A 27,526-nucleotide genomic window follows, 5' to 3' on the forward strand; every position below is an offset into this window, starting at 1 on the left:
GGAATTGTTTGTTTTTTAGTTGCGTAATTGTTTTTTTTTTGTCTTAGTTGCGTAATTATAATGCGCTTAAATACCAAGAGGTTTGTAAGCGCGAACAAAATGTTGCTGGCTGCACACAGCCCTGCCACTAGGTCTTTGTACGAATGCAGGTGGAGAAGGTTTGAGGTATGCTGTAGGGATCACAAGGTGGACTCCATCTCATGCCCCACTACTATGATGATGTAATTCCTTTGCCCATGTTCAAGAGGTCACTGGATCAAGGATCTTTTTTAACGATTCCGGTAATGACCCAATTTTTGAAGGGCCTTGTAAATAGGTTTCTGCCAATGCCATCTGTGGTTCCAGCTTGGGACCTCAGCTTGGTGCTTACTTTATTGTTGGCAGCTCAGTTTGAAGCCATGCTTTCTTTATTGGGGTGGTCAGGAAAAGTCCTCACAAGCACAATGTGTTTGTGTTGCGTTTGCCATATTCATGACTGGGGCTGCAGCGAACTGAGCATGACCCCCCACAGCCCACCGACCTCACACCTATACATTTTTATTAACTTTACTCCCCCCCCCCACGTATACATATGCAAATAAATGAGGGTCGGACTTTTGGTGTTCAGACTTTTCTACTTGGGTAATTTCGTCCGAACCCTGCAACTTCATATGTATGCAGTGCAGTTAATTATGGATGGGATATGCTACTGAAGTGTTACTTTTTGTTTAGAACTGATACACATTAGCGTTGCATGCTCGCAGAAAGATATATTAAAACCATCAAATATAACATGAACATGATTCACACGTGGGGTGCTCTGAAGTACGTGGAAACTGAGAGATGGGGAGGGTTTTTAATGTGCATGCAAGGAAGTGAACTGGTCATAGAGAATCCACTGAAGAAAATATGACTGTTATTAAACATGCATGCACACTGATCCAAATACACATGGAATTCATCTATCTAAATGTAGTGGGCTTTTTTACAAATGGGTTAAAACACAGCAGTCAGGGTGTTTGCGAGGTGCATTTTAAAATGACTTTGAGGAACTGGTTTTGCGAAGTTTCAGGGCCAGAGGATGGGTAAATAAGTAACTCCGACCTTAGTGATGGTCAGCTCAGCTGAAGGAGCCAGGTATGGGTTTTATGTCCTACTAGTATCTCAGAAAACAGATTTAATCTCTTAAATGTATGGGAGCTTGATAGAGGGTTTCAACGATTTGTGTCCAGCAATAAACGTGGGGTGAAGCAATGTGTGAGGACATGGTGTTCAATACTCAGTTGTTATCTAATGGTGAAACTAGAGGCGGTACATGCTCAAGTGGTAGTCGTATAAATTAAAATGTCGATGGGGCCAGTAAACTGGGGTGGATGAGATAGCTATCATCAGTTTAAAGAGAACCTACTTCATATATTGCATGAAGAATCTATGCAAACCATTTGCAATTATGTTTAAGGTTAATGGGTTCAGGCCAGTTGTTACTAGTAATGAATTGTTTGCAAACACATTTTTAACTGTTTGATGATGGCATGACTTATCACGGACTAATCCCAAGAAAGGGTGTACTAAGAATACAATTTGAAGATGGTAGTTCAGATAACGGCTACCTATAAGAATGTACAAATTGGAGAAAGATGGGATTTCTTTGAAGACGGTTTGTCCAATCACATGTGGGAGGTGAATTGTAATCAAATATATGGGAGTGCTTTAACTTTTGCAAAATTGAATATAAGGTGTCACTTTATGTGGTTCAGTACGACTTGGGTTAGTCTAGCTCAATAGAGTCATCTAGCTGCTCCCTGGACTTTGTAAAATAAACTTGCTTTACATACAAAACGTGCACTCCTTTTTCAGGTAGTGGACCTGCTTTGGGTTAATGTAATTAGGGGTCTGCCCCCACATCTTCTATTAGGTTGCTACCCTTAAGACAGTTTTCCTAGTGGGCATCACAGTGGCACATCATGTGTTTCTTTAGAGCGAAAGTCTTGCTTAAAGTCTGCCCTAAATTCCTGTCAAAGCTGGTGTCAGAGTTTCATATCCAACAGAGGATTGAGCTGCCGGTATTCTACCCACTGGCTCACCCTTCCAAGAAAGAGGAAAGACTTCACAGGCTTAACACAAAGAGTGTGCTCAGCTATTACGTGGTCCGGGCAGTGGACTTCAGACGTGACCAGCAATTCATTGCTTTCTCGTAGTCAAGGAAAAGTCTGGAGTTGTCTAAGCCAACAATTTCCTGTTGGATAGTCCTCTGCATTGCGGAATGCTACGAGAAAGCGGGAAAGGGTTTGCCGTCGCGCATCAGGGCTCATTCCACTAGGGGGATGGCAACCTGCATTGCGTTGCAAAAGGGTGCATCTGTGAAAGAGATCTGCCAAGTAGCAACATGGTCATCGCTCCACACATTCACAAAACATTACACCCTGGATGTGGCTCGTGGGGCTGATACCTGTTTTGAAAGAAATGTTGCAAAGCTTCCTCATTTAAGACATTCACCCCACCTCTGCATGCTGTACTTCTTTCAGAGACTATCAGATGAGGAATATGCAGAAGAATGCAATCCATGGAAGGAGAAATGTTAAAGGTATTTGTATCGCACACGGTCACCATCAGAGTGATCATTTAGCAGTAATGTTCTTTCTATGAATTTTTCTCCCACAGATTCCTCATTGCACTCCACCACCTCCCCGCTATGAAAATGTCCTAATTTCCACTCTTAGTCTCTCTTCTTTGGTGGCACGACAACAAAAGGTTCGAATGTGAAAAAAGTGATCACAAGACTGCGTTTTACAATTGGGCACTGTCGGTCTGTTGCTTACAGAATTCTGAATATTCCTCAATTCCTCACCAAAAAAATACTTTTTTGGCTTCTTATCCGAATCCCATTGGTTTGTTTCCCGTGGGTGAGGCGCTGAGGTATGAAGCCATAGTGACGCGATAAATATACTACCAGTGTCGCGTCCGGAGTCAAGGATTAACGCGATCGAGACTATGCCCCCTATCAAAAAGGCTTCTGAGCAGCGTCTGGCTGAGGGATATTTATCAGATGAGGAATCTTCGAGAGAAGAATCCATAGAAAGAACATTACTGTTAAGTATTTCTCCTTTGTGTGCAAGTTGAATAGCTGCATAGTAGGAGTGGGGATCCAAATTGACATTCTCCTGGATTGTGAAGGGTGGTAAGGGGGCTTGTAAAACCTTCCCTTGACAATTAGTCAAGACTCCAGGGTTATTAGCTCTTTATTTATTGTGTATTTATGATGCGGTTCTACACAATGTGTTTCAAGGTGCAACAAAAGAGGGTGGGGAACTGGATGACAAAAACCAAAACGGTCCTACTAAGGCTTGTGCCATTCAAATTGTGCAAGTGCAGTAACAGCAAGTGTTGGGGGGGTGGGGGGTTGTCGGTCAGGGCAGAAGTGCTTGTGGATTAAGCGAGTGCCAAGGGAGTGGGGGGGGGGGAGCCCAGAAGGGCAAGTGCATGAAGAGGGGGGTATGGGGAGGCCAAGTGCAGGAGTAAACTGGTCGGGAAAGGCCTGGTGCCCTGTAAGAATCTGAAGGAACCAGGCAGCAAGTCAAGAGGCTGAGGGGGACATTAGCAGAGGAGAGGAAAGGAGGAAGTGAAGAGGGTCTTGAGAAGCTTCTGGAACTTAAGGAGATCTGGATCAAGTCTAAGAGAGGCAGGGGGCCATTCCAGAGGGAGGTACCTGCAGAGGAGAGAGAGAGATCTAACCCCCCACACTCTGCTTGGAAAAGCGTCTGATCTGCAGAGTGTTGGAGCTAGAAGACCGAGCTTGCAGCAACCAGGAGCCAGTGGAGAGATTATAGGGCTGGAGAGTTCCGGTCCTTGGGCATGAGTACAAGGATAAATCTTGCAGTCCTAATCTGGATTAGTTGAAGGGGACAAAGGGAGGCAGATTGTGGAAGAGGATGTTGCAGTAGTCCAGCCTGTGGAGGACCAGGGCTCTGGAGGCATTGGGTTTCTGGGGGAAGGTGAGGAAAGGGAGAATGCCTCTGAGGCGGTATAGCTGAAAGTGGGCCTTCTTGGCAAGGTCTGGGATGTGAGGAGAGAAAAGATAGGAGTCAAAGATTACCCCAAGGTTTTTTTTCCTCACAGGAAGGGGAGGGGATGGGACCCATAGAGGGTGGCCAGCGAGTAGGAGAGTTGGAGGGAGATGGGGTCCCAATGAGATTGATCTCAGTCTTACTGACATCAAGGCAATGATCGTTAGCAGAGCACCATGCCTGACTGGCAGACAGACAGTCAGGAATGGAAGAGAAGGCGGCAGAGGAGGGAAGCTTGAAGGAGAGGTGCGTATCCACATAACACTGGAAGTTAGGAGAGAAGGCAGATATCAAATGGGCTAGAGGGGCAAGGTAGATGTTGAAAAGCCAAGTCAAGAGGATAGAGCCCTGAGGGACATGGCAGGTGGAGCGTGAAATGGAGGAGAGAAAAGAGACCAGTTGCACCTGGGAAGGTCTGTCACAGAGGAAGGAGGTCCACCAGTCCAGATCCAGGTCCATGATGCCAAGGGTATCACAGAGACAATTTATAAGGGTGGCATGATTGACCCTATCAAAGGCAGAGGATAGGTCAAGAAGGATGAGAACAGGAGGAGCGTTGGTATCGAGATTAAAGTGCAAGTCTTCACAGGTGTTCAGGAGTGCAGTTTCTGTGCCTCTGGAAGCTCTGAAGCCAGACTGGTGGTTGTGTAGACAACTAACAGTTTGTGTGTGGTGGATAAGCTGGGAGATGGCCAGCTTTTCCAAGAGTTTGCCCAGCAAGGGGGTAATGGAGATAGGGCAGTAGTTAGCCAGACAGGAAGAGTCGGCAGCAGGCTCTCTTGTCCTTTGACCAGTTTGTTGGTTGCCTTATTGCAGTGTTTTAAGAGGGATACGAATTTGAAGAGGTCCCAAACACATTGCTAAATATTGTGTGCAGGTTTAAGAAGTGCCTGGAGCTGTATTGTACGAAATTACCGAAAATAAAAGTCCGACCCCACCAAAAGACTTGGACCTTTTCGTGGTGTGAGTTTTAACTACCAACAGTTCGAACCTTTCGTGGTATGTGTTTAGGTGTTTCGGTGCGGTCGGACTTGGGGCTGGGTGGTGTCCCCCGCAACACCCGCTCACTACAGTGAGCGGGTGTTGCGGGGGACACCTCCCCTCAGCCCCACTCCAAATGAAAAAAAACAAAAACAGGGGATGCCGGGGTGTCCCCCGCAACACCCCAATCACTATACTCTACAGGATAGTGAGTGGGGGTTGCGGGGGAAACCCTTGCAGCTGCTACAAAAAAAAGGCCCCTCTGGCACTGGTTCCTGATCACAGAAGTGAAAGGGAACTGGCGCCCAGGAACTCAGTGCGTCTTCAAATTAAGGTGGGGGTATGTTGGGGTTGTGGGTGGGGGTGTGGGTGTTGGTTTGTAGGGGTTTTTAATGTATGTTCGCATGGGAAATGTACGAAACTTTTGTGGTTCGTACATTTCTCATGCAAACTTTTCCGCGATAGAAAAATCAGGCAGATCCGTCTGGAGCAGCCTGAGGATACCAAGTGCCCAAGGACCCTTTAAAAGACATGCAGAAAATGTAATCAAAAGAGTGGCCTAACAAACGTCGTTGAGTTTCCAAAGCTGGAATGTAAGGGATCTGTTTTAAAACATGTGTCAAACATGATTAATTAGTTAGCAGTCAAAAAAGTGACTTGAATAAAGATATTCAAATAGAAAATCCAAATCAGGTCAGTGCAGGTCATACTTTAATTTCTTTTGAAGGACATCCATGCTTCTAGTGTATTATTTTATTAAATCGTTCTAATTACAAGACATGAATATATGCATCTAGAGTGTAGCTGTGGTAATCTGCTTTGTCAACGTGAAAACTAGAGGATACTGTTATCACTAAAGCATGTTGCTCCTCATTTTGGAATCTACAGCCCACTCATTTTATAGTCCACTCCTGAAGGAGCCTGAGGCTGGCTTTCTGATGTCATGGAACCATTTTCAATAGGACATTTAAGTCAGACTCGTGCTATCCCATGAACAACCATTCTGGCAGTAGCAATTTGGCATGTGCTGGTTTGAGCTGATGATTTTGAGCAGGGGTGCAGAGCCTTTAAGGTCAGATTTTCCTCATTTGTTTCGAAATGCCTATTTGTTTGTTTCCTTTCGTTACGTGCGTGTGTGTGTGTGTGTGTGTGTTTTGATTTGTGCGTTTGATATTTTTGACTCTGGACTGGTAGGCTTGGAAGCGGATAAACCCACTAACTCCACAACTTGGGGTGGGGGAGATGAAATTAAAACGTGACCATCAGAGTCCCTCTCAAGCACGATTACGCTCTTCACAGCTGTGCCAGTGAAAGGCTAATACAATAATTACATCGCTTCTATTTTTATCAAGCACAATTAGAGCTGGCTAATTTGTCAATTTCCGATCCTTTTATTGCGGCATATGGGGCATTTCGCCCTACGTGTATGCAGTACAATCATCTTGTGAGAAAGTAACCTTTAATTGCAGAAGTATCAAACAACGTCAACAAAAAATAAGAATATAAAGGGCAAATAAATTAAATATGAGAACCGTAGAAAAACGCAGAATTTGACCAAACTGCATTTATTGCACTAGGTCGGCTGTATATGTCTTGAATACCCGTGTCCAACATTAATTTTGTGTTTCATTTTTGTGTTTTTTTATTGTCATGTTTTTAAATTGAATATTCTTCTTCTCCTGTCTCCTTTAGGCCGGGTCTCCTTCTTCACCTCTGGCTCAGAAAATCTCCACCGCGTTGAAAAAGTGCGCTGGGGCACTCGCTATGCCATCACCATTTCCTTCACATGCAACCCAGAGCATGGTATCGGAGACCCGTCACTCACGTAGTTTTTCCGCCATATTGTCCAGCAGTGTATCGGCGTCAGTGGTGGTGCAGCCTGCTGGAGGAAAAGATCATTAGTTCAGAAACTTCCATTTACTTTAGCTGATAAAACATTAATCATAACATCATGACAAAAAACGATCAGCATAACACGCATTCAGAACTTTTTAAAATGGATTTTATGCAGTTTCCTAACCTTTTTTAATCTACCAGATGAAATCATTCGCAGGTAATGGAAGACATTATTTTGTACTCTTTAAATTATTGCTTTGTTTTCTTACATTTCAGGGGTGTAGGAAAATGGAATCGAGCAGATGGGGATGTTTAAATCGAGTTGTTGGTACTGTGTGCATAATCACCCCAGAAGATATTCACTCAAAAAGAAACAGCAGAAAACAGTCTACCTTCTGTGATCATGTGTTGCCTCTCTAAAAAGTCTGCACTTTAGGAGAAGAATGATTTTAGAAATGCATAGATGCATTTTATTGACATACCTCAAAGATCAAACTATATGCTGCAAATAAAAATCCAAAACCAGAATACACTGCCTCTCGGCTGATTACATGAGTGTTTTTAAGCATTGAAAGGAAAGAGTGAAAATGCACTTTGATGACCCCTCTGTTTGGTGGGTATGTATGTGTTCGGTGGTGCAATTCTTTTGTTGAAAAGGAAATCCAAGTTGTGCCCAAAAGGCAGGAGAGGGCATTCATAATTGATAGTGAAAATCAGACTTTGGAGGCACCTCAGAGCACAGTTGAGGGGGCTCATATTAAATCATTATATTACAATCCTTGTTATTTTAGCGAAGAGGGTGTGTCGCGCAAACCGGTTGCTCAACTAGGAGATGTACAAATTGACATTCTTGATGAAACAAATACTATTACTTCAAGGCATCCAGAGCTCCTGGTCCTGACTGACTGGCTAATGCCGTCCTCGAGCGCAGCCAGCACTATTGGGGCAATCTATTACTGGATATGTTTAATGAGATCATTAGAACAGGCATGGTTTGTAGCAGTTGTTAATGTTCTATATTTATTCCTGTATATAAAAAGGGTTGTTATACCAAACCTACCTAGTTTCTATTGCTTGACATTCTTGACAAAAGCAGTAAAATATTTGCAACCATTCTTCTGCAAATGCTCAGCAAATGGGCTGAAACGGAAAAGTCAGTGAAGCCCCAAAAGATCGGTTATAGAGGCTATGTGGGCTCTACAGCTTCTGTCTTCAGACGTATCACATTGTTAGGCAGAATCCTGTGCAGTTCCCTTGGGGAACACTGCAAGAAGATTAAGACTACAGGAGTAAGCAGTAAACCCAATTTGTAGTAGTCCGCACCACCCAGATTTACCTGGTAGCTGTGCCTGAGCAGTCAGACTTCTCTCAAGATGAGTAGGGCAGTATACAGAGGATACACAATAGGGCTAAAGACACAGTAGAGCAAGAAAACACTGACCAGAGCTTGGTATTAAAAGTATATGGGATACATTACTCACCGTAATCGTATTTCTGATGCTTGTACCTGCTTAGATTCACATGCTGTGCATAGGCCGACATCTAGTGGAAGCTGCAGAGTATTAGTTTGTTTTTCGGAACTCGAAAATGGGCGTCGACACAGGGCGTGCCAGTAATACTATCCCTAGTGTGACGTCCACTGTACCCATGATCCCTCACGCGTCTGGGACCCTCAGATTGTATTTTTTCTGACATGAGGTAGCATGAGGAGTAGCGTGAGTACAGATAATCCAAGCAGATAGATAGAAAGATAAGACTACAAGCATCCTTTCGCCTTCTCTCAGAGGGGAGGAAGGGTGGGTCGCATGTGAATCTAAGCAGATACAAGCATCAGAAATACGATTACGGTGAGTAATGTATCCCTTCTGAGGCTTGTGGAATCTGCTTAGATCACATGCTGTGCATAGATTAGCGAGCAGTGTTAGAAGAAGGAGGTGGGATGTGAGAAAGGTCATGAGCAAATAAATGTCTTAGAACCGCTTGTCCCACTTGAGTATTTGTCTTGGAATGGGTGTCAATGCAGTAATGCCGAGTAAAAGTGTGAATAGAGCTCCAAGTAGCTGCTTTGCAAATGGTGTCAAGCGGTACATTTGCAATGAAAGCCAGAGTGGCCCCATTGCCTCTTGTAGAGTGGGCTCTTGGCGTGAAAGGCAGAGTTTTTTCAGAAAGGGAGTAACACAGCTGGATACAGTTAACAATCCACTTAGAGATGGCACCTTTAGAGAGGCGATCTCCCTCTCTGCCTGTAGCTACGGAGACAAACAGTTGGTTTGTTTTCCTTAGCGGTCTGGTTTTGTTTACATAGTATAGGACTGCCCTGCGCACATCTAGGGTGTGTAGTTTCACCTCCGCGGAGCTTTGTGGGTCTTGGAAGAAAGCCAGAAGTTCGATGGACTGGTTCACGTGGAATTTAGAAATAAACTTAGGTGAGAACCTAGGGTGTGTACGTAAAACCAGTTTATCTTTATAAACTATAAAGAAAGGATCCTGCACTGACAGAGCCTGAATTTCACTGACCCTTCTTATAGATGTAATAGCTACTAAGAAGGCCGTTTTATAAGTCAGGTGTTTGAGACTGCTTTTATGCATGGGCTCGAAAGGGGGCCCCATGAGTTTAGCTAGCACCACGTTAAGGTCCCATCCTGGTGGTGGGTTTGAAATTGGAGGGTGAAGTCTCTTTACTCCTTCCATGAAGGCTTTAACCACTGGTACTTTCCACCACGACACCTTGCTATGGGAGGTGGTGTATGCTGACAGAGCTGCCAGGTGTACCTTCAGCGAGTTAAAAACCAACCCTGTGTCTAGCAGGTGGAGCATGTATGTGACAATTGTGGAAGGAGGGCAATCAACTGGTTTGATTTGCTTATTCTGGCACCAGATAACGAATCTTTTCCATTTGTCAAAGTAGCAGTGCCTCGTGTTTGGCTTCCTAGATTCTTTTAGGATGTCCATACATCTCTGTGGTAAATTGAGATGTCCAAACTCTATGACCTCAGGAGCCAGGCTGCCAGGTTCATTGAGTTGGGTTGAGGATGCACTTTGTGACCCTGGTGCTGGGATAGTAGGTTATACCAGCCCGGGAGTTTGATGGGTTCGCACACTGCTAGTCTGCGTAAGTGTAGGAACCACGGTTGTCTCGCCCATATGGGAGCAACTAGGACGAGCGTCATTGATTCTCTGTTCATCTAGTTGACCACCTTCCTGATGAGAGGTGTTGGTGGAAAAGCATACGCAAACATCCCTGACCAGTTCATCCACAGGGCGTTCCCCTGGGAGTCTGGTTGGGGGAACCTGGGCGCGAATCCTGGGCACTGTCTGTTTTCGCTTGTGGCGAATAGGTCTATAGTGGGGAAACCCCACTGAGAGAAGATATCTTTTACGACTTCTCTGTGTAGACACCATTCGTGTTCCTCTGGGAGGGGATCTCTGCAAGAGAATTGAGATCCCCTGGAACATGTTGAGATGACGGGAAGATGTTCTGTCTGAGTGCCCATATCCAAATTTTCTGGGCAAGCTTGGACAGATTTGGCGAACAAGTCCCTCCTTGTTTGTTCAGGTAAAACATGGCTGTAGTGCTGTCCGTCAGGATCTGCACTGAAAGGTTCAACAGGTAGGGCTCGAAATCTTGAAGCGCTCTGAATACTGCCAGAAGCTCTAGCAGGTTCATATGATTCTTGGCCACTGAGTGAGACCAGAGACCCTGAGCTGTGTGGTGGAGATGGTGTGCTCCCCACCCTGTCAGGCATGCGTCTGTTGTGACTAGCGCCTGTATCTCGGGATCGTAAAAGGGTTTCCCCTTGGACAGATTCTCTCTTGTCCACCAGTGAAGGCTTTGTACAAGTGTTGGCGAAACGACCACTAGATCGTCCCACTGACCACTTGCCTGAGACCACTGTTTCGCCAACCATTCTTGCATGGTACGCATGCGCAGGCGCATGTGGGGGACCAAGTAAATACATGACACCATCATGCCCAGCAAGCGCATTGCTTTGCGTACCGTTATCTGGCGACCGGCCTGGTATTGCGGAATTTGCAGCAGTATATTCCGAATTCTTTCCTCTGATGGGAAAGCCAACCCCTCTTGAGTGTTTAGGACAGCTCCTAGGAACTGTTTGGAGGTGCTTGGCTGGATCACATTCAGGGAGGCGATGAATTATACTTCAAAGTTTTTCCCGAAGTGTTATTTGGAACAATGTTTTTAACACACATGAACACTTTTTGGCGTCCACCTTTTTTAGTGTGGAGGCTGGTTCTTGCTCTGGTGCCAATTAATGGATGACCTCAAAGAGCGATATTCACAGAAGACTCCTCATACTATATGGGGGCTTCTGTCCTTAAGCGTGGGGTGTATGGGACTGCTGCCCATTTCTGGGTTGTCTGTTTTGTTTCAGACGAACTTGGGGCCACATTTCAGAAAGGAACAATTTTTTCTTCTTTTATTGACCTTCATAGGAAGTGTGTGTTCATGGAGGTGCTTGGCACCAGACTTAACTTTTTCTCGTTTATGGAGAAACCTAATTCGAAGAGGAAGTTGATTGTCCTTTGAATGTTTGTTCTGCAAATTACTTTGGTCTCCCCCGTGATGAGCCAGTCGTCCAAGTAAGGGTACGCTGGGATTGCCTCCCTGCATAGATGTGCCGCCGCCACCGCCAGTACCTTGGTGAATACCCTTGGAGCCGAGGCTATCCCAAGGGGCAGTACCTTGAACCGGTAGTGCTGACTGTCCACCTTGAAGCGCAAGTACTTTCTGTGCGCTGGGAACATGGAAATATGAAAATAGGCATCTTTCATTTCCAATGTTGCCATGTAATTCCCATTTTTTAGGAGGGGGATTACCTCTTGGAGAGTAGTCATGCGAAATTTTTGGGGCTTGACATACTTGTTTGCAGGCCGTAAGTCCGATACTGGGCGCATTGTCAAATCTTTTTTTGGCACAAGGAAGTAAGTTGAATAAATACCCTTGTTTACCTGGTGTCCCGGACGAGTTCTATCGTGTCCTTTGCTAGAAGATTGACAATCTCTTCAAGGAGGATCTTCTGTTTGTCTAATGAGTGTATTTTTTGTCGTGGAGGGTGGTATTGGGGACGCTCTAACAGTTCTATGCAGTATCCTGCGGACACTGTGGACAGCACCCATCTGTCTGATGTGATCCCTTCCCAAGCTTGGGTGAAGTTGGAAATGTGTCCCCCTACTGGGGTTGCGTGAGAAGGGACCCTGAACGGAACGTCACTGTTTTGGTGGAGGCGTGCCGCCGCCTTTACTGGGGCTGCCTCTACCTTTACCACGTCCTCTCTTATTACCCCTGCCATAACTCTGGGTAGACTGCTGGTTGTTGTTGTTCCATGGTGTACCCTACCCATTGGAATTGTTAGATCCTCTCTGGGAATTTTGTCTGCGTGGGCAACGAAAATTGCCATTCCCTCTTTGATTCAGGGGTTTGTTGGTTAATTGGCCCAGGGATTTGAGAGTCTCGTACTCATCCGTGGCATTTTTCAGCACGTCCTTTACCGCCTTTCCAAACAATAGATCCGGCTCCACCGGTTTATCTATTAACGATGCTTGGGTCTCAGGTTTGAACCGCGATTGCCGTAACCAAGCATGTCTTTTAACAGTGCTTTCTGCTATCAATCTGCCGGCGTTATCCGCGGCATCAAAGGTTGCTTTTAAGATGAAACCGGACACGACTCTCCCCTCCGATGCAACTCGTGCCAATTGGCTCTTTAAGGGTTCTCGGGCGGAGTCTATGGGTGCCACGACTTCTTCCCACTGGTGGCAGTTGTAAGTTGCCAGTAGGGTGGTGGAGTTGGCAATCCTTGCCTGGTAGGCGGAAGTGGAGGCTACCTTCCTTCCCAAGCCATAAATCTTCTTGCTCTCCTTGTCGGGAGGAGCTTCGGACAATGACAGGAGTGTTCCGCCCTCTTTCGGGTGTTCGTAACTACCAGGGAGTCCGGTTTCAGATGCCCCCTTATGTACAGCGGGTCTGATTGGGCTGCCCTGAAAAGCTTTTCGATCCTGGGGTTTACTGCCCTGGTAAGGTTGGGATATACAAGTGAAGGGTCTATCCTCCTTTGTATCGATTTAAGGATAGGGATGGCCTGGGCAACAGGTCTCCTTTCTCCCACTAACTCTTCGGCAAAGTCCCTCTCTTCTTGTGCTCCCTGGGAGTCAATGTGGAAGTGTTCTGCCGCTCTGGACAAAACTTCATTCAAGAGAGTTTGGTTGTCGACAGGGGAGTCGGTAACCGGGGGATCTTTGTCTACTGGGGAATCTACCCTGTAGGTTCCTGGGTCGTCCTCTTCCTCCTCTTGGCCCTCGTCATCCTCATAGTTGCCAGTCCCAGTTTGGTCTTCCAACATGCCCAAATCAGTATCCTCACTAAAAGGTGGATCTTCATGATATTGATTGTAGGGCTGTGTACAGAAAGGGTCCGAAAACCTTGTTGGTGCTTCAACCCGGGACTTCTTACTTGGGGGTATTGGGTCCCTAGAGCCTGAGGGTGATGCCCCGTCGGGGGTATATGAGAGGAAGTGCTCAGGATTCTTGGCATAGATGTCTGCCAATGATGACATCCTTGACATAACTCTGTCTATGTCGTCACTAGACTATTCTCTTGAGCTGGGAATGACTCTCTCCTGGGAGAGTTTCCCTGTTTTATCCTGACTGGACCTATTGGTTTGTGCAGGGGTCTTTAGGATGACAGAAGACTGAGACTTGTCTGTTTCTTTGTGGAGTAGTAGACTGTGACCCGTCTGTCTGCTTCTGAGGTGTGGAAGGTCGAGGTTCGGGGGAAGTGTCCCTATCTCTCGCCTGTGGAGGTTGGGACTCGGGAACAGCCGTTGCGCGGTCTGCTGACGCCGACTCCTGGAGTGCGGCCTGGGGATAGAGGTCGGCTTTGTCTTCCGACGATCGAACCTCTGTTACCTTAGGGAGCGAGGCACTTTTGGCAACAGTGGATGGCTGCCTGGAGTCATGCGGCGATCTAGATCGAGAATGCCCAGGTGGACCGTTCTGTGTGTGCCTCTTTCCAAGAACTCGACTTGTGCGTCCAGTTTCGGTGGGACTTCGTGTGTTTGGTGGAAGTGCTGTGGGTAGCTCTTGTGTCGCCGAAGGTTTTCCTCATAGCCGCCCTGCCGGACGACCTTCCGAGGTCGGGGACTTGCGCTTGGCTGTCTCTCGACGCCACGTTGCCCTCGTCGTCCGAAAGCACGGCGTCACTGCCATCGCTGAAGGCGCCCTTCGCAGCCATGGCCTTTTGACGCCTGGCGTGGTGGGCCCAACGCTTGATCGAACGGTACTGTAGTGTTTTCAGTTTAAACCTACTACACGCTCTGCAGTTCACCTCGGGGTGGTCCCTCGGCAAGCAGAGGTTGCACGTGGCGTGTCTGTCAACCCAAGGGTACTTGCGGTTGCACTTGGGGCAACATTGGAAAGGGGTGCCCTCCATATGCACCCTGTGGCAGCGGGCTAATGAGTGTAGGAATATATAAGAATGTACCTATATATTTAAGAGTGTAGAGTATGTACCACCCCCCACTCTCCCTACATGCAGGGCCGAGGCCAGAGGCCTGCCGAGGCCCGGGCCGAGGCCAGAGGCCTTCCGAGGCCCAAGTCCGTCGTGCAGCTCTCGACGGTCGATTTCTTCTCCGGGCCGGCGTCGAGTGTGGAAGTTCGGTGACTCAACGTTGGGGTGGAGAAATGGGGAAATATAACAATATTTTTGCAAAATTATGGCTAAGGCCATGGAACTCCGCGGGATGCTTCCGACCAGTATGGCGGAAAAAAACAATCTGAGGGTCCTATACGCATGAAGGATCATGGGTACAGTGGACGTCACACTAGGAATAGTATTACTGGCACTCCCTGTGTCGACGCCCATTTTCGAGTTTGGAAAAACAAACTGTAATACTGTGCAGCTTCCACTAGATGTCGGTCTATGCACAGCATGTGATCTAAGCAGATTCCACAAATCTCAGAAAATTATTTACTTAAAACACACTTTAGGAAATACACTAAGCACTATAAATCAAAGCAAGTTCAAACACAGTCAGATAATCTATACACACCTCCCTTAATAATTATTAGACAAGTCTAGGACAAAACACCACTATTTGTAAAAACAGATGTGAGCGCGTAACTTAGATGACACTCCAATAATTAAGTTAAAGGGAGAGAAAAAGGCAGGTCATAAAAATAAAACAGTTCCCATCACTTTTCTAAGACCGCAGCAAGTTAGTGAAGGCAGAGTCTACTGTAGAGCCAAAGTTCATAGGCCAGGCCCACTTTAAATGGAGCAAGGCGAAATGTGCCCAAGATCACAGTTTAAAAAGCACTCAAGTCTTTGCAGAAATGTTCTAAGGGGGTTGGTTTGATGCGAAAGATAAAGTTAGACTTTCTGGGGCCAACCCAGTTGGAAAGCAAAGGATTTAAGGGTCACCTTTAGCAATCCGCAGAAAGGGAGGCCAGGCGGAACACAGTACCTGAAAGAGTGAGGAAGCTCCAGCGGTGGCAGTTGTTCCTGGCAACGGGTGCAGTTCATGGTTTCGACCAGGGGAAGAGAAGATCTCGTTGAGGAGGAAACTTGGAGTCGTTGCACTGCCCAGGGAAGAGACCAGCTGCGGAGTTTGTTCGGTAAAAAGGTGCGTTCCTATTATTCGCGGTCACAGTGGTGAAGCTTGGCTATCCGGCCGCCGGGGTGCTTGGCACAGGCGATTCGACCAAGGGACATCCTAGAAGGCGAATGGCGAACTGGTTGTCCCCACCAGCTCAAAGGGAGAAGACTCTTACAGCAGAAGATCTTCTCTTGTTGTCGGGAAAGTGGTGCGGTCGTTGCAGCAGGTCTCCACCGGTGGTGTCGTTGCAGATGGCTCAGCTTCTCCCCTCTTTGGATTTCTTAGGTCCTGTGGCGACTTCTGAAGTTCCAGTCCCCAAAGCCCTGCTTTTATGCAGAAAAACCCCCATTCAACAGCCTAGCCGGGCGGCTCACCACTGGGCCAATCAGAACAGAGTGCGACTTGGGTTGCTAAGGCAACGCAGTCCAGGGAGCCAATTCCCCCACCCACACATCCTGTGGAACCCAGACAGAGTGGCACCACATGAAGGGCTTCATGTGGAGAAGCCCACCAAAAGAGTGGAACAAAGGGCCCGACCTCGGTTGGAGTTACAGAGACGGAAACAAACGCCATTTTGGAAAAGAGTTCTGGCGAAAAGACCCACCCTGTGATTTTATATTAAATAAATAAACTGGCGGTATCTTTAACATTGCACCAAAAAGTGGTGCGTTTAAAACCAATGGGAAAATCCCATAGGAAATATTCCGGTGGAATATTTCGCGTGGTAACCACTGCCACCATCCAGAAACTCGACAAGGGGGGACTGGACAGTGCCCTCTTGGAAACAGACCCAGGGGCAATCGAATTAACCCCTTCTAGTACTTCCACAGTATGATGGTTTGTACTGGTTCTGTTCACAATTTTGGACTAGTAAAGCCAATGGTGACTTTACATGCCCTGGGAGACAGTAGTCAGTCTCAGGGTATAGAGTCTATGTTTGGGGGTCCCTATGGACACCCCTGTGTTACTGGACTGAGGTTGCTGTGTAACACAAACTAAAACAGATGATACCCTATGGAGTAAAAGACCCCATAGCCCATAAGCACACAATAAGTCAAAGACATACCTCAAATCATGCCTAAGAGTGGGAGGAAAAGAGTCTCACTCTTAGCAGGAGAAAAAAAACAAACCCCATAAAGCCAGCAAAGCTGCTGGGGGACTCACTAGGTTTGGGGAAATTAGCCTTATAAGAGAATTCTCCCCAACACACATGGAAACCATAGAGGACATACCTGTGCTTTGTGGATTATTCCACAGTGTTCGATAGTGTGTTTCACGCACGTTTATTGGACAAGCTCGAGCTCTGGGGGATACATCTCCATTTGTTACATTGCATCAAGCTGCTCTATTCCAAAACGCAGGTGGTAATCAGGCTCTCACAGGGAGGTTCTGTATCGGGCTTGGCAATTACCAACAAAAGGCTCAAGCAGGGGTGCATACTTGAACCCCTCTTGTTCAACTTCTATGTGGCCGACATGGACGACACCCTGTCCAAATGCAGAACTTTTCCATCTAATTTGCGCTGGGTCTCCTTGAGTTGGACGTCCTTTGCAGATGAGACTGTCCTTCTTGAGAGGACACCTCTGGGCTTGAAATGCTTCATGGAAGCCTTGTGTACATATGCATTTGCCAATCACCTGAGAATCAACCGGAACAAAACAAAGATACACCAAACTCATGGACAAGGAAGGCACCCACATACATATAGTTGGTTTATGGAGGGGGGCAGTTACAAATTGTCAATCAGTGCTTGTACTTAGGCCTCCCTTTCTATAGTGCCCTTTGCACACAACAATATCAGACTTATGTCTCCCTCAAAGCCACGCGCAAGTGGCTAGTTATCACAAGTTTTATTACAAATGTTGAGATGGATCTATTTAGGGGTATCTTGAGGTTTACAAGAAGGCTGAAGTCCCCTGTATATTGTATGGCCTGGAAATGCTTAAAAGTGGTCAGGTCACTAGGCTTAGAAAGATTGGGGTATGTTCTTAAGGTCTTTATTGGGCTTACCTTCATCAGTACCGGTTGAATCCTTGTGGCTGGTACTAGGGGTAATCTCCCTAGCTACTCTATGGAAGATGGCTTGCTGCAAGCTGCTGGGGAAGATACTATTGTCGAAGAACAGTAATGATTCAATGTTTACACTTTTTATAGCACACTCAAGAAGCAGGAAAGGCAACGCTGCTCAAGCGAATTTGGTAAATATGGCTGTAAAACATCTAGAAGCCATTGGTTTGGAGTATAGTGAATTGTTTGAAGTTAGTAATTTTCATCCAAAATTTCAAAAGCAATCCCTAGAATGGGACTGTTTAATCTCAATCTCAATAACAAACTGAGGGGCTTTATATCGTACCTACTTATGAACTTGCTCCTGGTATTGCAATTTACAGGGGCTTGGACCAACATTCCGCGAGAGCAGAGACTTTGCCACTTCTGCAATAGTTCAGTGGAATCAAGTTGCCATATGCTCAGGTTTGATCCGCTCCATCTAAAAGGTTATACTAACTTTTGCTCTATAGATAGAGTAAGCTCTGATCAAATTTGGGCCATCATCTTTTCAGCTAAATCACTTGTAATAGGCACTGTGGTCCTGCATGCATGGGTATGCATGCTTCTGAAACAGACGGGTGAATAGCTATTCTGTAGTGGGGATGGTAAGGACAACTGACAATATCGTTATTTGCTATCTCTTTGCATTGCATTTTAGTGATACGTCTCAAATGAAAGTTTGAAATGTAGTTGTTGATTAATGGTTTTTATAACTTTAATGATATTTAAATTGTTTTCTCAGTTTTTCTATGTTTTGAATGTATGCAAAGGGCTAGTTTTTTAGGAAACTTAAATAAAAACATTCAAAAAAGAAAATCAGACTTTGTGCATTTTTGTAGGCAGACCATAGAACCCCTCTAATCTTTCACCACACTGCTACAATAAGTGGACTGAGGGGAAGGAATAAAGGGAAATAAAATGTTTATAGCCCTGAATAGGGTTGTGTGATGAAGATAGTTGTATTAAAGAAACTCATTCATTTTCTTAGATTTGTACAGCACAACCGTCCTCGTAATTCTGCCTCACTTCACGCAGGACATTATTTCATTGTAATAACCCCACATGCAAACAATTGTGAGGGGGTTGGAATCAGTGGGAATCGAAGGTTAAAATTAACTGATGAGCGTTGACTGGGAAATCTATTTCTGGGTACCCGTTATGGTTCTGTATTCAAGGCCCTCTGGTTTTCCATGCTTTTGCCAAAGGAGAACATTTCTCTTCTTTTTTAGTTTATCACTTTTATTTCCCTTTTCAATTAAGTTTGGGTGACGGAGGTAATCCCTTCTTCACACCTCTAGCATCATGCCTGTGCGGTAGAGTTGGAGATGGCAGGTAGCCCAACCAAGGAGTCTCGGGAGGATAGCTCAGTGGCAATGTGCTCGTCTTGGAAGCAAGACGATGCTGATGAGCAACACAGGTTCTACCCCTGAGTCTGCGCTTAGAAACCTCTGGGTATTAAGCGCGTTATAAATAACTCATTACAATTTACAATTACAACCGTAGAGTATGACCGGTAATTAATTTGTGTGCAGAAAATGATTCCTAGTTTGTATACCACCTACGACCACTGGGTGCCGTCCGCTGTTGCTGTCCAGCACTATTGTGTGCACCACCTGTTGCAACCGACAACCATTATCCACACCACTGCTAATTAACGCTACCAATAGCCCAGTCCACCACCACCACCTCATTTAGATGTCCTCCCAGCTAGACCAAGGTCTGGTGAGAGAATGAATATGAGGAAGGGGATTATTTACAAGTTCAAGATATGATCTGATGTGGCATTTATACCGAGCCTGTACACAAGTGTCTCTAGGCACGTCAAGGGGGAAACGGGGAAGGACAAAATAACGATTTTAGGAGGCCTTGTGTCATTCAGATCGCGCAAGTGCGGGGAAGACGCACCAAGATATCCTTACCAGGGCACACGTGTAGCAATTGACAGTGTTGGTGCTACTGTGTTCAAGCTGACCAGTTCAAAATAATGCGCAATGACAGTCAATAACAAACACTAAATTAGAAGTTCGGAGCACTGCATTTCTTTAATTAAACAAGCCAGTGCAGTGTTAGTGCTCAATTTTAAAGGCTCAGTCGCATTACAGAACGTCCCATTTTCAAAATATTACATAATTCAACACTCTGTTAGACAGTGTAATGGCCAAGACAATTATCAACGTACACTTCTGTCATATAAAACAATTGTTTTGCACCAAGAACTGGGTAATTTCATTGCACATGAAAGATCAGGTTTTTTATTATAATTTGTTTAGCCTACAAAAGTAAGCTTTTCACATTTACAGTACAAAACAAAGTGAAGTAGAGAAAAGTAAAATCATAGAAATTGTGTGGCATTTCATCATCAGTTCATGCGACAAGAACCATTAAAAAATAAATAAATAAAAGCTAATATAAAATAAAAAAAAGACATAACTCCACCCGCTATGTGATTAGTTTCTGGATTCCCCCACAGAACAAACGCACCCCTCGCCCGGTGCCCAGATGACTCAGTTAATTGATTTCAAGAACACAATTAAAAAGGCATACAGTGCCAAAATCAGTTTTGTTGAATTTCCCCACATTAACCTGATCCAATACATATCAGTCAACACCTCCTGGGGGATTCAACATGTTAGAGTATTCTGCTTACTTATTCCAAACGGCTCTGGCTGCCAGAGACACTAAACCCAGCTCATGTCTGACCACAGCACTTGGAACAGATTGATTCAAACCCAGGGTACATTTCCAAAGGAGCCCCTGTACGATGTTTAATGGGCCCCCCAGGTCAAACGAAACTATGACCAGACCATATAAAATAATTTGTTCGAAAGTCTTCAAATAAAACCTAAGCAAGGGAATCCGAGAGTAGCAACAGAGCTGGGCGTAGATCCTCTTTATTTTTGCCAGCAAAGCCGGAAACCCTTCACTAAGTAAAGTAATCCATTCCCTTCTGGAATAGGTGGTTATAAGGCTGAAGCCCAAATACTGCATTGGGTCCACCCTTTCCAATAACTGCTCACTTACCCTCCAAATGCAGGTCTTAGGGCGCTTCTTGGTTGTAAAAATGACGACCTTAGATTATTTTCCATTTATCTGCAAGTTGTTTTGGACCGCATAGCGATAGAAGACGGTCAATTTTTGGAGGAGGCCAATTGGGGTTTTATCAAACAAGAGGATGTTGTCGGCAAAAGCGAGCTAGTCCAATACTAGGCTGCCTAGCTTCACTGAGTTGGTAGTTCCTGCCTTCCATAAGGCTGCAGTATCCGAAACATACCTGTTGAAGATGGTTGGGGCCACCACACAGCCCTGTCTAAGATCCACATAAGTGGAAACAGGGGAGAAGATAGCCCTTTCCCTCGTCAACCTGACCCTCAACAAAGAGTCCCTGTGCAGCAATGCCAAAGTCTGTACAATTTTTAAAGGGATCTTCTAGTTAATAAGCTTATTCCAAAGAGTTTCTCTGCTAACCGTATCAAAGGCTCAGGACATGTCGTTAGACGCCATGTATACAGTACCTATCGCCCCCACTTTTACGGCCGCAGAGAGATGAGAAATAATTGAAGCGTTAAGGATGGTTCCCATTCCCTTACGAAAGCCCACCTGGTGCTTGGACAGAAGATTTAGTTTCTCGACCTGCCGTGGAAGATCTCTCAAAAGGAGGGAAGCAAAGATTTTGCTGGAGGCATCAAGCAGGGCGATGAGCGTGTAGTTCTTAGGATCTGATGCATCGCCCTGCTTGAAAACTGGGATGATAACGGACTGTTTCCAGGAGGAGGGAATGTTGCCCTCCCTGTAGATGGTCCTAAACCATTTCAATAGGGGACCAACCCACACTTCCGGGTTCTGCTTAAATTGTAGTGGCAGGATGCCATCAGGAACTGGGGCCGCAGATGATCTTGCCGTTCCAATGGCCCATCTAATATAATCCTTTTCCCAGGAACAAACCCCTAGTGGTCTGCTTGAGAACGTGGCCATCTGGCTTACCAATAGGTCTAGCAAATTTAGATTGTAAATAACCAACCCAAACATGCTCTATGTCAGAACCCTGATCAACCTCTGGTACCTTGGTGAGTTGCCTAATTTTGGTCCAGAAGTCTGTGTGATTGTTACTGGACAAGGATTTGATAACAGCCTGATTTGCTGCAAGGTTAGCCTGCCTTTTGCTGTATAGTAACACAGAGTTATAGCTTGTCAAAATTAGCTTTTTTGCAGCCTGATATTTTAAAGGCGACATCTGAGTTATCGTAAGGGCACGCAAGGCTTTCCTTTTCTGTTTTTTTTTTTGCTAGGGCAATTGTATTGTAATTGTGTAGGTGTTTTTTTCCCAAAATCGGTCTTGCCCCTTTCTGCCATAAGAACCAGGCAGGATTGTACTGCCATATTGAAGGTTTCTATCCCTTCTAGGCCTGTCGTGTGGGCTTTGCGATCCATCGTCTCTGCATAAAGTTTAATACATTTCTTGCACATGGCCATATTCCGCTTAACTGTAAAGCCTCCTCTAGTTGGAAGAGTAAGGGCAGTGGATATCTCAGTTGGCAGATATTCCAACCTAAGGTGTAGCACTAAACATGTACGACGATGGTCACTGCCAGGAGGTTGACGGGGGACGAGATGAAAAAATGGTCGATCCAAGATTTGGATGTACCACAAGACCAGGTGTAGAAGCAATCCACTTCACCCAGGGAGGGGAGGCATAAAACCATATCCTAATTGTGAAGATGGTATGTCCAAGTCAGGGCAGGATCTGTGGGGTCTAATGAGGGGTAAAAGACCCTCTTGCCTTATCCAAACCCTGTACTACCACCTCCCCACATCTGGCATTAAGATCACCTCCCAAAATTATGATTGAAACTTTAATTGCTTTAACTGTTGCCAACCACTTCTCAAAAAGATCAAGCAGCCCCCTAAAAACTGCTTAAGGATGTATTTAGCAAGGTTCCAGTAAGCATTAACTAAGGAGCAGGTCTTCCATGTTGTTGTTAAGTTCACCACTAGAATTCCCTCCAAAACAGTGGGGATCTCATGGTGAGTACACTGTATGCCCAGGTCTATGGCTATCGCAACCCCCCCCCCCCCCAAGGGAAGCCTTTATGGCCCCTTGATGCGTTATTGGAATAGTATGGAACCCCTGGAGGCTAAAAGGACCAGTGGCCATTGTTTCCTGTAAGACGAGAATGTTAGATTTTTCAACCCAAGTGTGGACCCTCCTAGACAGATTATAAAAACCACAGACATTCCAAGATAGAAATTGGCAGTCCCCATTCTACAGCAGATTTTTGGCTTGTTTAATCTTTGAGAACATCTGGACTGCAGCCTCCAGCAAAGACCAATCATCCAGGGCCGTCGTTTGTCCAGACAGGGATTTGGAAGCGTGTGAAATTAGATGTGTAGACGTGAGGGGGGTGGGGGGGAGGGTGTCTCACTCTGTTATTTCCCTCTCTATGCACCACCCCTTTGTACACCCATTCACCCCTGTACGGCTTGTCATTAATGTGATAATGGGGAATTTTTAGAAGGCGGGTGAAAGGGCCAACCACAGCATGCCTTTGCATCAGCCCTAACTTTAGTATACTCTTAGGATCAGGCGCTCTCTCATTCGGGTTCTATGCACAAAGATCAGTCTTTAAAGCAACGCCATACTACCTTAAATTAGGTTTCCCTTCGCTAGCACACAAAGGCCCTCAATATGACTGGCAGATTATCTGCCCAGAATTTCTTCACATAATTACTGTTCTCTTATGCTAAAATGTTATGGTCACTATCACTTAAGTGCCCGATAGCTGCATAAGGTGTGGATTTGAGCCCCTAGGCTGTAAACTGTTGTGGATTTGAAGAAATACTGTACTGTATAGCATGCAGTACTTCTACTTCTGAAAACCTGTTGGTACCCCAGAAAATACAATTTCCACTCTTGTTTCAGAGATAGAAACGGATTAGGTGCAGCATCGAATGATAACGCTACTGAACCAGGTATTATTATTGCACAGGAGGGACAATAATGACACTTTCCTGCATTCTGTTGAAAACTTCGAGATACGATGGGCCTCCAAGAAGCCCACTTTCGTTTCCTCGAGCAGTGCCAAATTCTTAGTTTTTCACGTGTGTGCAGATTTGTGGCATCACACGTAAACAAAAAAAAAAAGTTGGAGGGTACCTTTTAATTTTTACCTCCACTTTTCTGGTGGATGTAAAGATTGGCAGTTTTTCACCTCATGATTAGGCAGTACTTAACTGCATGTAGTATTTCCAAGAAATAATGCATGAGATGTATACCTCCAGGCTCATAATTAGGCAGATGGTGAAAACAAGCATCATTCAAAATACAGGTCTGTCTTCACCATTACCGCCAATGTCATAATGAAGGCCAAAGTAGGATTACACAATGTGCTCAGAATACATAATTCCCCTGCTAAGGTGGTACCAATATTCCAATTCCCATAATATCTGAGAACATATTGCAACTTCCAGATTCCATAGTGCCATAATTACCTCCGTCAGAAGCCATAGCACTATATTAAGCAGATAGCCTATATACCATAACAAAATACCAATTTTCATAGTGACAGATAACATTAACAACTTGATTACGGCCTATAGCTTTTGGTTTCAAACGTAATGCGTGCCAACACAGAAATCCGTTTTAATGCAGGCCAAGAATGCAGTTTTTGTAATGCCCAAGTCAGCGGTCATACAATTCTCATTTCATAATGACAAACAGTTATGCTGCCACAATCTCCCGTCTGTTCTCTCTCTCTCTCTCTCTCTCTCTCCCCACCTCGATCACACAATTACTCTCAGATTCACGACCACCCGCTCTCCTATGCCATGTTGAACACCACTTGTTCTCTCCAATCAGCCCTTGCATGGGGTCACGCCCCTACACTGCAGAATGGCGTGTTTTACAAATGGCTGCTGGGCCAACCTGTTGTAAATTAAACTTGATAGGCCACTTCAATGAAAGAAAAATGCGACTGTAAAAGTAGCATTCTCTGCCTAAAGGACAACTTCGTTGGAAAAAAGTGTGAAGGAGCGTTATATTAATGTCTGAAGATGCCCTGTGCAGTAGTACAGCATTATTACAGTCCATACACTCTTACGAGTTAATGTGCCTTTTGTAACCTTTTGCTTGTGCTTGCTTGCATTGTTTTTGTTTGTTTGTTTATTTGTATAGCGCTCCTGACCCAGGGCTATATGGGCGCTTAAACATCAAGCTACAGGCAAAGGTGAGGAACATATGTGTGCAGCATATGTATAGTTACAAGAAAGCAGTTAGTGCAGAGATAGTAACAAGCAGACATAGTAAGAATACATTTATACATTAGGCATACATACATAGTTGGTTATTTATTGAGTAACCAAGTGATGACCTTAGTTATGAAAGGTTGGAAGGTGGGGGAGGATTTGATATCCAGTGGAATAGTGTTCCACAGTTGTGAGGCTAGAACTGGGAAGCTGGATCCACCGGCTCTTTTAAGGGAATATTTGGGCACCGTCAGTTGTAGTGTATTAGAGGATCTGATGGTTCTAGAATTATGTCTTAAGGTGAATTTATTGGTTAAATAGGGCGGGGCTAGGTGGTTGAGAGCTTTGTAAGTGAGGAAGATGGTTTTTAGGTCTATTTTTTGTTGGATGGAGAGCCATTTGCATGAAATTCTTGTAGCCGAGATATGTTCTCTTCTAGGAATATTGAGGGCGGCACGGAGTGCATTGTTTTGTAGAACTTGCAATTTATTGATTACCGTTTTGTTGGCACCTACATAAAGGCTGTTACAGTAATCCAGTTTGGATTGTATGAGTGCTCTGGCTAAAGTGAGGCAGTTGTTGGGGGAGATCAAAAGTCTGCAGGCCCTAATTAGTTTACCAGTGTAAGCAGTGGCTGAGGCGGTCATATTAATTTGTTTGGTGAGGTTGGTATTCGTGTCTAGATAGAAAACAAGAGTTTTTACACTCTTGGCGATGGGAATAGTGTTACCGTCAATGGTGAAGCTGGTGTAACTGGGGCTGAGATTCCGGATGGTATTAAGTGAGCCGACAAGGAGCAGTTCGGTCTTGTCATCATGCCTGAATGATGGAGAAGACTTCATTGATCAGGTTGGTGTCCGAGTTGTAATTGCTGGATAAAGTGAGGAGTATCTGGGTGTCATCTGCGTAGTTAGTGTAGGTGACACCCAGATTGGCCAGCTTGTCGAATAGGGGCTTTGTAAATATATTATACAAAGTGGGTGAGACACAAGATCCTTGTGGGACACCGCAAGTAATGGGAATAGGGTTGGCTGCTGCTAGAGGTGAGAAGACCCGCATGGTCCTGTTGTCAAGGATTGGATCCATGTGACCGCAGAGTGGGAGAAGTGGGCTGCCGATGACAAGTGGTTGCACAAGATTTAGTGGTCGACCAGGTCAAAGGCAGCAGAGAGGTCAAGGAGAAGAAGGATGGCAGCCCTACCTTTATCTTTGAGTTCGTCTATCTGGCTCTTGAGATCAACAAGGGCCATTTCCGTCCCATGTTGAGGACGAAAGCCAGATTGGCGAGTTCCTAGTAATTGGTTTGTCTCAAGGTAATCCTGAATTTGTAAATAGGCCACTCTCAAGGATTTTTAGTAAGAATGGGACAGTGGTAATGGGTCTATAATTCGTGGGTATATATGGGTCGAGTTTGTTTTTTTAACAGTGGTAGGACCCAAGATTGTTTCAGATTACTTGGGACTGTGTTATTGGAGAATGACAGGTTTATTCATTTGGTAATGAAGGGGGAAAGATCCCTGGCTGCATCTTTTATGATCTGTGCGGGGCAACAGTCCCCCTTACAGTTCGAGGGTTTCAAGGATGCTATAATTTTTTGAACTTCAGGTATGGTTACCTTTTTGAAAGGGAAGCCTGAGCTAATGGCGGTGGGTGAAGGAAGGGTGGATCTGGAAGTAGGACCGTGAGTGAGTTGTTGTCGTTTGTTTTCAATTTTAGTTTGGAGCCCTGAAAGTTTGTTAGCAAGGGCATTCTGGATCCCTGTGCACCATGGTTTATCCTTAGTGCAGGTATCTGCGGGAGGAATGGGGTTTTCTAATTCCTTTAAGATGTTAAAGAGCTCTTTTGTGCTAGAGCCTGCCTGAGAGATCCTAGAATTAAGTGATTCTTTCTTAGCGCGTGTAATCTCATTTTTGTAGAGTGTGGAGATATTGGTGAGATTAGTTCTGTTACCTACTGAAGGCACTGATTTCCATAGTGATTCAAGTTGTCGGAGAAGTTTGAGCTCCGGGGTGTACCACGTATTCAGGTGCGCTTTTGGTTTCCCTTTGCGCATTTTTAGTGGGGCAATGATGTCGATAGCTTTAGCCATGGAATCATTATAGGCGTTGACCAGCAGGTTTAAGTCAGTTGTAGCTGGTAGAGCGTTCAGAATAGGGGTTACCAGGGGTATTAAGGCTTCCGCTGTGATGTTGCTCTTTTTCCTAGTTGGGCAGGCCGGTGCAATAACAGGCCTTTTATCTACTAGGTTGCTGATATTAATGTCGAGTGGGAGGAAGTAGTGATCCGTCCAGATGAGCTGTACGGGGTCCTTCAGGGTGATATTGCAATTAAGGGCGGTTACCTAGTCAAGGATTCTGCCCTTCGAGTGGGTGGGTTTGGAGCAGAGTTGTAGGAGGCCATGCTCCTCTAATGCTGTGGCCAGGGCAATGGCTGGGGTGTCAAGAGGGTCATTAAACCCAAGATTGAAGTCTCCAAGTATAATCATTTGTGCTGAAGGTTTGGAACTTTCGGCTACTAGTGAGGTGATATCTTCCTCAAATGAGCCAGGTGGGCCCGGGGGTCTGTAAATTAGATGCATTGTTAGGGGAGGTTTGTAATTTAACTGTGAGATGCTCACATGATTTGAGTGGAGGAGAGGAGGCTAGTCTAATATCAAGCGAGGACTTAAAGATGATCGCTGCACCACCTCCTCGAGCGTTAGGTCTGTCTACTCTGAGGATGCTGTAGTTATCAGGGATAGCTAGGGTAAGAGATGGTCCCGCAGCATCA

The 27,526-nt window shown here is 45.3% G+C and overlaps 2 protein-coding genes across 5 annotated transcripts in view; one reads left to right on the forward strand and one right to left on the reverse strand.

The window, feature by feature from the left end:
* Positions 1–7,388, forward strand: part of OGFOD3 (2-oxoglutarate and iron dependent oxygenase domain containing 3) — an 876,068-nt gene extending 868,680 nt beyond the window's left edge. For all 3 annotated transcript variants that reach the window (XM_069654613.1, XM_069654612.1, XM_069654611.1), the window contains exon 9: positions 6,717–7,388. In XM_069654613.1, coding sequence (XP_069510714.1) covers positions 6,717–6,853 — 137 coding nt within the window. In that variant the 3' untranslated portion in view covers positions 6,854–7,388. The remainder of the gene's footprint in view (positions 1–6,716) is intronic.
* The window catches only part of LOC138582894 (urotensin-2 receptor-like), a 491,025-nt gene continuing 470,289 nt past the window's right edge, over positions 6,791–27,526 (reverse strand). The window contains exon 2 of one of the 2 annotated variants that reach the window (XM_069654610.1): positions 6,791–6,903. The gene's annotated coding sequence lies outside the window, so the exon portion shown is untranslated. Of the gene's footprint in view, positions 6,907–27,526 lie in introns of both variants that reach the window. The other variant, XM_069654609.1, reaches the window with a different exon arrangement.

Source organism: Ambystoma mexicanum, chromosome 3q (genome assembly GCF_040938575.1).
Source record: "Ambystoma mexicanum isolate Mex_15411 chromosome 3q, UKY_AmexF1_1, whole genome shotgun sequence".
NCBI lineage: Eukaryota > Metazoa > Chordata > Amphibia > Caudata > Ambystomatidae > Ambystoma > Ambystoma mexicanum.